The sequence below is a fragment of the Meriones unguiculatus genome, chromosome 2 (assembly GCF_030254825.1).
Source record: "Meriones unguiculatus strain TT.TT164.6M chromosome 2, Bangor_MerUng_6.1, whole genome shotgun sequence".
Lineage (NCBI taxonomy): Eukaryota > Metazoa > Chordata > Mammalia > Rodentia > Muridae > Meriones > Meriones unguiculatus.
Window position 1 is genome coordinate 18,859,729 of NC_083350.1, and position 14,174 is coordinate 18,873,902.

Below are 14,174 nucleotides of genomic sequence, written 5' to 3' on the forward strand. Positions count from 1 at the left end.
ACCAGAAGACACGGCACTGGTGAGCAAAGCATCACACTTTGGTTCGTGACTCTACCTCACAGAGGCTGCCTCTCGCGGTGGGAAAGGAGCAGGCGAGCTCTACCGACTGAGTCAGCTAGAGGGCATCAGAAGGGGAAAGCACTCCAGACAAACAAGTGCTGTTCCGGCAGTGCCCACAGAGGCCTGGTGTACCTAACTCATCTGCCGGGAAATCAGAGCCTGACTTGTGTAACACTATCCAAAATACTCGTCACCGGGAAGAGAGGAAAACTGTACTCTAGGAGGCCATGGGACGCTTCTGGTGAGACCACACTCCCCATGAAGAGAAGCCTGCCGGCACACTGCAATACACCATCTCCATCTCCAAGCTAAGGCCCAAGGTCAAAGTTGCACATGGATCAGGAATGCTACCCGCGGGCTGTTATTGCGTGTGCTCTTTAACAGAAGAAGTCCCAATCAGTCTGTGAATATAATCATTTATTTGTCTTTACAGTGATGATGGAAGAATGTACAGGTATCTTCTTTCAATAAAGTATAAAAATCTGTTTATTTATATACAGTGAAGTCATAATCTTTAATTGGGAAACTTATTTGGTACTCCTGATCTGTTTATATTAAAACTGTGGGGGAAACAAATATCTCACATAAGTGCTACATTTCCAGTAGATTGCACCTGGCATCAAAAGCTCCACTTCATCTTAAGGGTCCTGCTTGATATTATAAAAGACTAATTTTAAGTCCTAGGACTCAAAATAAACATCATTTGGAATAATAGATATATACATCAAAAATACATCTAAAAAGGCATTGGTTAGTGCTATTAAAAAGCTCTATGTGCTCAGGTACACTTTTTCTTACAGGCAGAACCCGGTGGAAATGTTTTAATTCCATTTCTAGCAATTTGCTCTTGGGGAAGGTCAGTCGAAAGTTACCTGTGAAGACAAAAGAAAGAACAATGATGTCTTAGGTGAAAGGTTGAAGGTTGGTGAGGCAGAGGAGATGGACAGAGATGGCTGAACACTCTAAGTCACTGGATCCCTCACACTCCAGTAAGTCATTCTGATGACTTTTTTTATACAGTTCACTGTCAAAAAATCATATATATTGCTTATATAATATTTCTAGCCTACGATTGGTTAAAACAGAATAAAAAGGAAACTCACGGGCATATAAATAAAATATCCCAAGAGACCACAGCCAAACCCAAACATATTTTGAGAAAATTCAATTTAATAAGATATCCTCTGCTTTGCAATGACTGACTTTACTTCACAGCATCTGTGGATGGGCTTCAGCCTTCTTCCTGCTCAGCAAACTAAGATGATACTGTGCACCACAAACAACAGTCTGTAGTGTGAATGCAGCTAACTCCCAGCTGCACACTTCAGCATATTTGTTTTTGTTGTTATCACCTTTCACATCATCCCTAAAATGCTTGATAACCTTGGTACCTATCTACAACTGCAAATTTTAAGTAATATACAAGATCTTGGCATGTTACTTAACTAAATAAATAAATATACAAATGCATGCCATTCTTGCATGTTAGAAAGAGCACCAACATGAGGAGGATGGGAGACCGGAGGAAATCAAAGCGTAGAAGACTCAGAGACAATCTGCTATCGCCCATGTGAAATCGGGCAGCTCTACCCCTTATCATTACTGTAAGGATGAAAATCTCTTCAGGTTGTGTAGCCATGCTCCAGGTCCTTGAGGACTTTAGGTGCATGTAGGCTAAAAGAGCGGGTTATGTAAATATGATGTTAATAATTAAGAAGTACTCTATGTATTCCATAATCTACTGGCCTAGTCTAACCATGTCTTCTTGAGGTCAGAATATAATAAGCATAAGTCTGTTCCTATAAAACATGTCAAAATATATTTTTTAAAGAATTAATTAAAATTCTAAGCATTCCTTAATCCTTTGAGCAGGTGCCAGCTCCTGTACATGGAGGGATGTCTAAAAAGCTGCTATGTCTCAGAACCATCTAGAAGGTATTCACCAAGTTAGCCAAGGTCCATTTATGTTTTTATGTCTTAACTACAGGGCTCCTGACTATCCCAGATTGATTTCAGGAGCAAATTTTCTTCTCTATCTCTCTCTCTCTCAATCTCTCTCTCTCTCTCTCTCTCTCTCTCTCTCTGTCAGACCAGGTTTCTCTGTATTAATAGAACCCTGGCTGTCCTGGACTCTCTTTGTAGACCAGGCTGGCCTCAAATTCACAGACATCCTCCTGCCTCTGCCTCCCAAGTGCTGGGATTAAAGGCTTGAGCCACCTTCCTAACTCTATCCAGCTAGGAGTAAATTCCCAAAGAGAAGGAAGAAAAAACTGAAAGAAGAGGTGTCATCACAGAGTACATTTTGACACCATGGCATAGAATATGCATAGGATCAGCAACCATGAAGACAGTGGAGCTAGGGCCTCAGGCCAAAAAAACAGGCTTCATACTTCTCTCTCTGACAGATACAACACATACTGAATGAACTCAGTAGATTCCTGCTGGGCATCCTTTAAGCTTGGAAAACAAAGTCCAAAATGTCAACAGTGTCTTCCGTCCTCAGTGAGGAGACACACTACTTGAAATGGACTGAAGTAGATCTAAACGATCTTTATGGTCTGGAAATTACATGACTGGGTAGCAGTGCTCTCACTGGACACATAAACAGCAGGCATATCTACTACATGGTTGCAATGTCATCGTGGTATGGGGCACTATTAAAGTAAAAAGAGGCACACAAGGAAAGGGAAGGTGATGTCATCGATTAAACCCATCTTCCCTCCACTCCCTACCTGTGCCCTGTTCCTCCAGTCAGCAGCTCCAGTGGAGAGCTGATTCTGCTTTGTTCTCTCGAGCTCACTTCCCACCAGACAGGCTGCTCCTAGCACCAACCCATCTCAGATCTACCCTCTCCTGCTTGTCTCCCACCACCTTCAGAAAGCCAGCACGGCAACATCCCATCAGGTCTCCCTGCCTCCACACTTTCCCAACTCCAAGCCAAATGAGCAAACACGATCATGCCACTTCCCCTCTATAAGGCATTCTCAGCAAGCTCAGGGCCTATACCCTGACCCACAGGCCTTGCTGATTAGGTCTGCTGCCCACACATTCCCCACTGCTCCCTAGGCAACAGGAACACTATGCTCCCACCTCTCATCTTTTCTCTGAAGAAACAACCTTCCCTCTGCTGACTCTTCTAACCAAGCTGCTTTCCACCTGTGCTCACCTTGACACAGTTCTACTCATCTTTCAGGACTAAGGTAAATGCCACTTCCTCAGTGTAGCTTTGCTAACCCTTTGATTCAGGTTCTGCTCTGTGCCTCTCCCTGTGAGATTTGGGTTTCAGAAGGAACAAGTCATTGCATATATGTGGCAGAAAGTAAAACAGATCTTGCCAAGACACAAGAGAGAGGCTGGGAAGCATGATGCCACATTAAATTCATGGATGGAAGGCATTCAACAAAACAGAACACACATGCGCACGCACACACACACACACCAGAGCCACATTTGTACAGTTAAGGTACACTAATGATATATTTGTCAATGTTCTTCCTATTCTGTCTATATCTAATGTACAATATGAGGAATCTACTAACGGTTAAGATTTTGCTTATCTGATGCCATAATTCTGAGGAGGGCAGCACCACCAGAAGGCCAACCGGCCAGCCATTCCTCCTAAGCCAAGTCCTTTTCTCTTTCCTCTGTTTTCTTTCAGGTCACCCTAGGCATTTTTCAACACTGATTAAAACTATATGAAGTAAGCCAAAGAATCCCTTATAGGTGGCTACTGTGGCAATAAGGTCCTCAGAGAATTAGGACGGATGTGATGGCTGATGGGTCCTTAACGACACAGAGAGGAACATGAAGGACCCATGAGGGCAACAAGTACATTACTGAGTGTTGAGCAGGCCACAAAGAGAAAACAACATGAAAGCGAACACCTTGAGTCTGCCTGTCTCTGTGTCTGTGCTTGCTTACCTGATCATATTCTTACGAGTCATCTCCACTGTCCATGTCAATGTCTACCTCCTCCGTGTCAGCAGCCCGCGACAAGATATCTGCCATAAGAGCTTCTTCCAGTTTCTTGCGTACTTGTTGGACTCGCTCTTCCTGTTTCCTTTTCAAAAACAAAAGGAAATGAAACTGAAAATTCGGTAAGTAATAAAAATGAAACTACTCTGACAGCCCCCTTCCCCCCCAAGAATCACTTTGAAAAGCGCACGTCCTTCTCCTCAGACCTTCCAAATGCTGCCTCTACACACACAAACCGAACAATGCTAAACCTCACCAGAAAAAAAATAAAGAATAACTGTTCAATGGAGGTTATCTCTTGCCCAGAGATTCTGGAAGGAATAGATGAACTTTGGTGGTCTTTTCCTCAACTTCAGGAATTTCAACTATGTGAAGATTGAAGTTATTAAAAAAAAAGTAAAAACAACATGGAAGTATGAATATGAGAGGGAAATCACAAGGAAAAGGAAGGGAGAACAACTTCCTAGGTGAGGCCTCAGTAGAGACATGTGCTGGCCTTGCTCTGGCATTCTATGGCTGACTCCCTGAGAGAGCAGTATTGGAAAGACCCAGAAGACCCAGGACAGCGACGCCCACACACTGGGGACAGAGATCAAAAGCATCTCTCCGACTGAGATGAGCCAAGTAGGCAAGACCATACCAGAGCTTCTCTAGCTTCATGACTTCAAAAGTGACAAAAATTCTACATCATAAAGAAGGCCCTAAACCCAGGCTAAAGAGGCTACTAGGAGGTTCTGCTGCTCTGTGAAGCACAGGGGGAAAGATGCCAGCAGCTCCTTGAGAAAGCAGGAGACAAAGGGACATCCAGAAGCAAGCAAGAGGGCCAGAGCAAGAAACAAAGAGACAGAAGAAGGGGTGAGTAGGCCAGCTCCACAGAGAGCTGGCCACAACCAGCTGCGAGGGCAGTCAAGGGATGCTTAGAACGGATGCAGAGTGGGTGATGGAGCTGCAGTTATAAGGAGAACTGGAGGCTACACAGAAGAAAGTGATTTTCCACCCAACAGGGCAGACAGATGGCAGCACTGCTCAAAGCAGACAGGAAAAGGAAATGAACTAGAGGATTCCACTTTCCAGCTGGAAAATGAGCCAGCTGTGGAGTCCCTTTGTTCTAAAACCCTGGCCTGAATGACACCTTGTGCAAGGTAAGGAAGGTAATATGCCGCATGTACCCATGGAAACACTTTATCTTTCTTTATTAAAAGTAATAGGTCACAGGATAACTCAGAACAGATGTCCAGTTCCTAAATGAAGTTTCAAATCGGGCAGCAGGAGGAAAGTAGTACAGAGTTTAACCTTACAGTTTCTTCACAGAAGAAAAGAAACTGGAGTTCAACAAAGTTCACGTAATGGACCAGGGCACAGAAGAAAACAACCGCTTGTTTTTACACAGTTTGTCGCCTCTTGGCCCAGTGACTTGGAATTTATGCCAAATGACTCATCAGTCACATGGGCAGTCTCACCCTAAAGACAAATGACCCTTCAGGAAGGTGGGGGCAGGGCACACTGGACTTTGTGAACTCTAATGTCTGCCACTAAGTTTCCTTTACTGTGAACATGATTGCTTGTCTTTGTGCAGCAAAGGTGCCTGCTGTCGGGGTAGGCGGAGTTCTATGACGTTCTCCAACTATCCTCCACATCCAGCATACACTTCTTGTGTAATTCCTCCCAGTAAGGGTAGGTGACACTCGTTCATACGGTGGGTGGGATATCACTCTATATTTAGTGACTAATCACAGAATCATCAATCATAAGGAAGCGAAGCTAGCGAACCTAACCCAATAAGAAGTGTCCTGAACGGAACTGCACATCACCTTTGAGAGGACAGATAAGCCCTTGTCTAGCAGTCAGCAGAACAGGGGCCTCAGCCCTGCAGCACACCGTGAGTTTCGTATCAAGTGTCTCAACTTAAAAACAGACATCCATGCTCCAAAGGCAAGATGGTCCAGAAATGATTGATGTCAGCCGAGTGGGGGTAAGCAGAGACCAGGCTACCACACAACAGGACGGTGAGCTTGTGAATGAGTTATAATTTATGAGAACGTCGCTACATACCAGAAAACAAATATTGTCAAGCATGCTGAAGAGATATACTTAATGTAGAGATTTTTAGCAAAGTGCTCACATGGGAAGCAAATACACTAAAACTAGAGTAACAGAGAGGATCAGCAGGGCCTTGTTCAAGAATGAGATCCTTAGAAGCCTTGCAGAAGAACAGCAATTCCAAACACAGTCACTTCTTATGACCTCATGCCAATTCAACAAGGAATACTGCTTAATAATTCCTGTTACACTAATTCCATCAAATGGATGATGTGTTAGATCCAGGTCTGCTTTTGAGACTGTTTCCTTTAACATCAAAAGGTCTAGTGTTGAAGCTGTTGGCATTTCCAGTTCTCCAGTCCAAACCCATCACAATTTGGTGAAAATCCTGTTCACCGCTATCTCTGTTCTCATACCAAGAGGGAAAAAACTTGTTTCCCAGGTAATTCTTTTCCTCAAGGTCACAATGATTCATAGAACAACCTCATCTCTTGCTTTGATTTTTATATTTTGGTTTTTTTAATTGTTTAAAAATAAAGTTGATTGCAAATTCCAGAAAACCAGAGCATATGAGTACAACCTTGAACTGCTTTCTATGATTTCAAAAGAGATTATTTTAAAGCGCAAGAAGGGTTTTCCAATTATAAGTCTAGCTTAACTCGTATGTTTAGGAGCATTTTCATATCAACTTTTTATAGATTTAGATGAAAACAAATACAAACAGAAAACTATTTTAAATTGGATGATTCCAAGCTGCCATCTGCTGGTTTCACCTAGGCATGATACTCCAGGGAAACTCCGATTCAAATAGGAATAATGAAGTTCACATACATACTGCCATGTTTTTAAAAACAACACAATATACTGAGACACCATCATCACTACAAAGTAGTGACACCTAAGTTCAAAAGTCCCAGAAAATAATTACCTTGTGATCTCACAATTGAATGTTTCTTCTCTAAAATAACAGTGTGCTTATACTTCAGGGTGCTGTCAGTCTGGGCCAGGTTTTCCTTTTACTACTGTTGCTAAGCACCTGCTTTGTGACCCAGCCTTAGAAAAATGAAACATTCATAGACGTGACTTTGTCCTCTCTTATTCCTGACTCTGATTGCCTCTTTGCTGTCTTTCTCATTTGCTTCCCATCTTGCTCTGCTATGTAAGTGTGTGTACACATGTATGTGCATGCACAAATGCATGTGTGGGGGCATGTGTGTACACTTTTGGGGGTGGGTATGAATGTGTGTGTGTGCACATAGATGGGTGCATGTCTCTGGAACTATTTTAAATCTTTAAAGTAGATGTAAGTAAACCTCTAAACTGAGTTTGAATGAAATACATATACTCATGATATGTAAATTGAACTTTAAAATGCTTTTAGGCAGCAAGGCTATCTATCACATGCTTTAAAAACAGTTGGCTTGCAGACAAACCAAGGCAGGAAGAATCACAAAAGCACGATGACAGGGTTAATGGTGTGGTTTCAGGGTAGAATACCTGCCTTGAATGCCAGAGGCCTGGGTTTCAATTTCAAGCACTACAGAAGGTAAACCAAAACTAAAAAGAAACTGCATAAGAGGCCCAATGCATAAAAGGGGCTCATTAGAACTGAGCTCCAGAGGCACAAACTGTCAACTGCTGCACTGAGAATGTGACTGGCTGGGTGACAGCACGCCTGTGATGGTCCCTCTGACACAAAGCTTATCTGCAAGGACAGCTTTCTTACAAGGGTCTTTATTGCATTCCGTTCATTTCAGAAAAGTTCTGCGTCTTAGTTAGGGTTTCTATGGTGGTGATGAAACGTCATGACCAAAAACAACCTGGGGGCAGACGGGCTTATTTTGCTTACACGTCTATATCAGGATCATCACTGAAGGAAGCCAGGGCAGGAACTCATCAAGCGGAGCCGGAACCTGGAGCTAGAAGCTGATACAGAGGCCATGCAGGGGTGCTGCTTACCGTCCTGTCCTCACAGCTCGCTCATACAGCACTCAGGACCTTCGGCCCAGGGATGGCACTGCCCACGGTAAGCTGAGCCCTCCCACATCAGTCACTGCGCTGCAAGCCTGTCTACAACCTGATCTTACGGAGGTAATATGTCAGGTGAGATCCCTTCCTCTTAGAAGATTCTGCCCTATGTCAAGTTGGCATAAAGCGAACCAACATGCCCTGTTGGCATAAAGTTAACCAATCATACCCAAAATACGATTTCTGATAGATTCATCCCTGAGGAGTTTTGGTTTTTTTTTGGAGGATCTTCACATACACAAAGGTACCTTGGCTACTAGACATAAGGCTGACCACAAATCCACCTCTGCTTCACATACACTTCATACACCTACTGTGAAGGTAATTTCCACGGTATTTTTATAGCTTACCAAGGTTTCAAGGCATCAAGCTGTCCACAAGGTGTCACAGCAGACCTCAAAAGGCTGTAAGTGCTGAACTGGGTTTTAAGTTTTGAATATTGGATGATCAGCTGTACTAGCTGTGACACAGAACCTAATGGCTTTCATATAAATTTATCTACAGTCAAGCCTGAGATGTTTAAAGTTATGTTAAAACACCATACCTAATGTCTTCATCTGTAACAATGAAAGCTTTGCAGAGGGGTTGAGATGTGTTAAGCCACACAGCAGGGTTCTTTTCCACAGCCGCAGAGACTTGGCCTGTGATTGGTGCAGAGCTTGTGTGCAAAGCACTGGCCACAGCAGACAGAAGAGTCTCATCATTACTACCTGGACCAACTCCTGCAAGGAGAAAGTAATGCTGCTGAGAGAAATACCCCTGTGCAAGTGGGCCCGCCCCTGCCTAAAATAACCAGAAACGTTGTGTTCATTTAGGATCACACGGCTGACCTGATACCCACCAAAGCAACAAAGGACAACACATACCCCTTTAATAACTACTGCACACTGAAGGATTGACATTAACCAGTGACAAAACATTAAGTACTTTGAACAAAACTTCAACTTTAAAATACATTTCTTAAAGCCCAAACTTTTGAAAAGTTATGTTCATTTTCTGAAGAAAGGTCATCTATTTAAGTAATTTAAGACTCTGTAAGATCACTATGCTTTACTCAAGTATCCCTGTTAACACAGTCTTGATTGATTTCTTCCTACAGCTTTTAATAACCATTTCCGATTCTATGCTTATTATCTTTATTCTAAGACTTCGGGGACAGTCAATGCAAGTGTGACATAACTAAAATTTAATCAGTGTTTTCTTTTTTTCTTAATTTTTATTTTTTTAATATTAGTTACAGTTTGTTAACTTTGTATCCCTGCTGTATCCCACTCCCTCTTTCCCTCCCAATCCCAACCTCCTACCCCCATCTCTTCCCTGCCCCTTTCCAAGTCCACTGATAAGGGAGAACCTTCTCCCCTTATATCTGATACTGGTTTATCAGGTGTCTTCAGGACTGGCTGCAAAGTCCTCCTCTGTGGCCTAGCAAGGCAGCTCCTCCCGGGGGGGGGGGGGAGGGGTCAAAGAGCCCGCCATTGAGTTCATGTCAGAAACAGTCCCTGTTCCCCTTATTAGGGTACCCACTTGGATACTGAGCTACCAAGGGCTACATCCGAGCAGGGGCTTTAGGTTGCATCCATACATGGTCCTTGTTTGGAGAAACATTCTCATAAAAGACCCCTGTGCCCAGATATATTTGGTCCTTGTGGTTAATCAGTGTTTTCAAATTACCAAAAACAGTCCAGATTCCTAAAAGTAATGTGTGCATAATTTCATGCTTGTGGGGGCCTCTAGCCATAGCAAAATTTAAGTGAACAATCAAAGTTCTGAATTTAAAGCAATAATTTCTAAAAACATACAAGCATGAGATAAGAGACCAACTGTACATTTGGAAGATTTTTGAGAAATCCATACTAAGTCAATATTGAGGACTGAAATTCTAATACTGGAAACACAAGACAACTCTTGAATAAAGCATAACATATAAACTGGCAGGGAGACTGTAACACGGAGCAAAGCGTTATCCTGCTGCAACTTAAAGCAGCAGTTTATAGAAAGGTAGGAGAGCTTGCAGTGTAAGAAGATACAAAAAAGAAAATGCTGGGGTAAGATGTTGCTGTACGCAGGTAATCTGGGAACCCTTTGTTCATCTGTAGTCAGTGCTAAAGCGGCACATGGGTTAAAGACAACAGGCTAGGCTTCTGGGAGTCTAAGGGGGTGACCCTAGCTGAGACTTGTATCAGCTGGGGATACGGAGCCTGAAGATGCCTCCTCCTGTAGCCAGGCGAGACATCCTGTGGAGGGAGAGTGATACCAACACATCCACAAAATCTTGGACTCAAAATCTGTCCTGCCTACAAAGACTGGCCCAACTTGAGACCCAACTCATGGGAGATAGGCAACCCCTGACACTATTGGTGACACTCTGCTGTGCTTGCTTGCAGACAGGACCCAGCATAACTGCTATCTGAGAGGCTTCATCAGCAGCTCATAGAAAGAGATGAAGAGTCCCACAACCAAATAATAGGTGGAGCTAAGGGTGCCTTGTGGAAGAAAAAGAGGAAAGATTGAGGGAGCTAGAAGGGTTAAGGACACCACAAGAACACCAACAGAGTCAACTAACATGGGCCCACGGAAGCTCACAGAGACTGAACCAGCAACCAAAGAGCATGTATGGCCTGAACCTAGACCCCTTACATATATGTAGCAGATGTGCAGTTTGGTCTTCATGTGGGCCCCCTAACAATTAGAGCTGGGACTGTCTCTGACTCTGTTGCCTGCCTCTAGATCCCTTTCACATAGCTGGACTGCCTTTTCTGGCCTCAGTGGGAGAGGCTGTGCCTAGCCCCGCTGCAGCTTGATGCCACAGGGTAGGTTGGTATGCATAGGGCGCCTGCCCTTCTCTGAGGATAAGAGAATAGGGGAGCGGGGGAGGGGTATGAGAGTGGGACTGGAAGAAAAGGAGGGATGGGGGCTGCAATCAGGCAGTAAAGTGAATTTTAAAAAATAAAATTTTTAAAAAAGATAAGGCTAACCTAGAGCTAAACATTTCACACAGAAGAAAAGGAAAAGCTGAGGCTGACATACTATACAGAAGCATCGCTATAACACATGTTCGCCACTGTGTTCGCCGTTGGTTTCTAATGTAAGAAGCATGCCATCCAGCAAACCACATGGTTCCCCAAAGCAACGGCCTTGTGGTGTAGGTCAGTTATGAATGCACAGTATCTAAGTCCAGTGCCTGGCGCCCAGTCGGTACTTAACAAGCATGTACTGGACTAAGCTTAGGTGATACCTTGAAGACCTTTAGGTAGCTCCATGGTTTTTATAATTTGTTCTGTTACATCTGATGCACTAAGTCCTTGCAGCCTCTTCTCCCAGAAAAGCTGTAAGGCAAAAACAGCAGGGTTAGTGGACACATTCTTGAGACAGGAAGCAGCATACCTGGCATGCTGCACAATAATGAAATGTCGCTTCCATGGTCTCCTATAGTTCTCTGATTCTTTCCTTATGGCGAGCTAGATGAAACTCCAAACAAACATCTTTTCAACACATCGTAACTCCTTCAGATGACATTACTGAAAAAGTGTTGTTCTGATTTTCCAAACTCAGTTGTTACAACAATATAGACTGTTGTGTTTTATAAGATATATATAATTGCTCATAAGGTAAAATTTGAATTTTTAAAAATTTATTTAGTATAAAATCCCAGTGTTAAGATTTACCAGAGAAAAGTAGTATCCAGTATCTTTATGAAAATATGGTTTTTCTAAGACATTTATATGCTTAGCCTTTCAGTACACTTCAGCGGGTTAATTTACTCATTGTTGGTAGAAAACTTTACAAAACACCTTAATATCAGTCATGAAACACTTCTCTCTGCTGCACAAGCTCCTGAGTCATGCAATCCCTCGGGGGTCCCAGATCATGGCTCTGGGCGTCAGTGAGCACTAAAGGCTCTCCCTGCCTCAGGGAGCTACTGTTCAAACATTGACGCATACTTTCACTTTTTGTACTTTCGGACATTAGTCTTTCTTCTAGACAGCCGTTAAGGCTCACTGAATGTGCCCATCCATGAAGCAGCTTCTCTGAGTCCCTACACAACACACTGTCCTTGTCTTGTGAATTTACAATCAACAATTGTTCTTATCCTGTTTCTTTTTTCAATCTGCACCCTATTTACTGCAGACAAGGAAAAATGAAGGATTCTATAGGACTCTCTTCCTTCCTTTAATCCTAGACATCAGGATGTGTTGCCTAGTTGGTACTGAAAAACAACTGCTGTAATGAGTAACAACAGAAGCAACAGAACAGAGGTGGTGAGAGACACATGAACCCATGTGGAAACCCCAGCCCAACCACCTGCAGGATGAACAGCTTTGGTCATGTTTTACCTCTTCAAAAGCTTTACTTCTCCTGTATAAATGCGGAGCAATGACTGTCACACAGCTTGCTGGGAGAGGAAGTCAGGCATGATATGTCAAGTACCTACCACACAGTGGTCACAAAACTTACTATATTTACTTTTAGCGAATTTTAGCTAACTTTAGGGCCTTGGGGGAGCTTAATATGTAAAGTATCAGATAACGACTGATCAGACACACGAGAAGATATGGTAGTATAATTCTCCTTCTGGTAGAATAATAGTATGTTGTATTTATAATGACCTCAAAATTATCGCCAAGAATAACCTCCAACAGAGTACTCTAAAGACCTTTGATATATAGTTCCTATAGTTACAAGTCTTACATCTTCCTGCAAAGTAATATTCTTGATGGAATATGTAGCTAATATAAGCAGGTCAATCAATACTAGGAAGACAGAGGTGTATTAATTTAGAGTTCAGTGAAAGAAGGATAATTGCCATAAATATCCTGAGAAATCCTTTCTGTGTTCTATTTATTCCTTGGTAGGAAAATGCTAACTTTGTTTTAAATATCACAGCTATTATTTTTAATAATTAAACTTCTAATTAATATGTTCAGAATTCAGATCTGGACATAAAGCTCTCAGTTAGGTGCCTGCCTTGCAATAATGAGAACCTGACTACAATCCCAAGAATCCAAGTAAAATTCAGGCATGGCAGCACAGGACTATAATCCCAACACTGGGAGGGAGAGAGAGGCAACGCCCTGGGGCTTACTGTCAAGCCAGACAGCTTAGCCTAACTGGTGAGATAGCCCATTAGGTAAAATTTATAGGGGGCCTTGGTCCAGTCCATGGAAGGTCTCCAGTTGGTGCTTCAGTCTCAGCAGCCCATCTTGGCCCTGGTTAGTCAGCTCTGTTAGTCTTCTTGTAGATTCCTATCCCCTCCAAGTCCTTTTCTCCTTCCCCCCACTTTTCCACAAGGCTCCCTATGCCTCTTCCAATGTTTGGCTGTGAGTCTCAGCATCTGTTTTGAGGTGCTGCTGGGTGAAGCCTTTCAGAGGACAACTCTGCTTGACTCCTATCTGCACACACAGCAAAGTACTAATAGTGTCAGGGGATGGTTCTCTCCCATGGGGTAGGTCTTGGGATGGGCCAGGCAGTCGCTGGGTATTCCCTCAATCTCTGCTCTATCTGCTCTACCTTTATCTCTGCACATCTTGTAGGCAGGGTGAATTTTGAGTCAAAGTTTGTGCAGGGGTTCTCTCTGACATGGACTCTCTTGCTAGCCAGCTTTTCAATTACTTCCCTTGGAAGGCCTGCCTTGCCAGGCCAGAGGGGAAGAAGATATGCTCAGCTCTGATACAGATTGATGAGCTGTGGTAGATGGATAAAGGGGCTGAGGAATAGGGGAAGGGAATGGGGGAGAGGGAGAGAGGGGAGGTGGGATTGGGAAATGAGGATGGATGGGGCTAGGACCAGGATGTAAAGTGAATTAATTAATGAATGAAAGAAAAAAAATCTGTCTCAAAGAAAGTAGACAGCATTCATGAGGATAACAGCTGAGGTTGTTATCGCTCCCTCTCATACACACATACAGACTCACATATGCACTCACACGTACAAACATACACACACACACACATACACACACGTATAGATATAGATATAGACACACATAAAAAATACAGAGGTAGAACCCAATGATGTATGACTGTGTCACATGTATACATACATATGTATGTACATACATACAATCATCTCAC

At 43.1% G+C, this 14,174-nt stretch overlaps 1 protein-coding gene across 1 annotated transcript in view; it reads right to left on the reverse strand.

Moving 5' to 3' along the window:
• Window positions 1-462: 462 nt before the first annotated feature.
• The window catches only part of Mbd2 (methyl-CpG binding domain protein 2), a 61,642-nt gene continuing 47,930 nt past the window's right edge, over window positions 463-14,174 (reverse strand). Inside the window, exons 4-7 of the mRNA XM_060377066.1 lie at window positions 11,339-11,429; window positions 8,648-8,825; window positions 3,982-4,120; window positions 463-932 (exon numbers count right to left, since the gene is read on the reverse strand). Of these exons, the coding sequence (XP_060233049.1) occupies window positions 3,994-4,120; window positions 8,648-8,825; window positions 11,339-11,429 (396 nt within the window). The 3' untranslated portion in view covers window positions 463-932; window positions 3,982-3,993. The remainder of the gene's footprint in view (window positions 933-3,981; window positions 4,121-8,647; window positions 8,826-11,338; window positions 11,430-14,174) is intronic.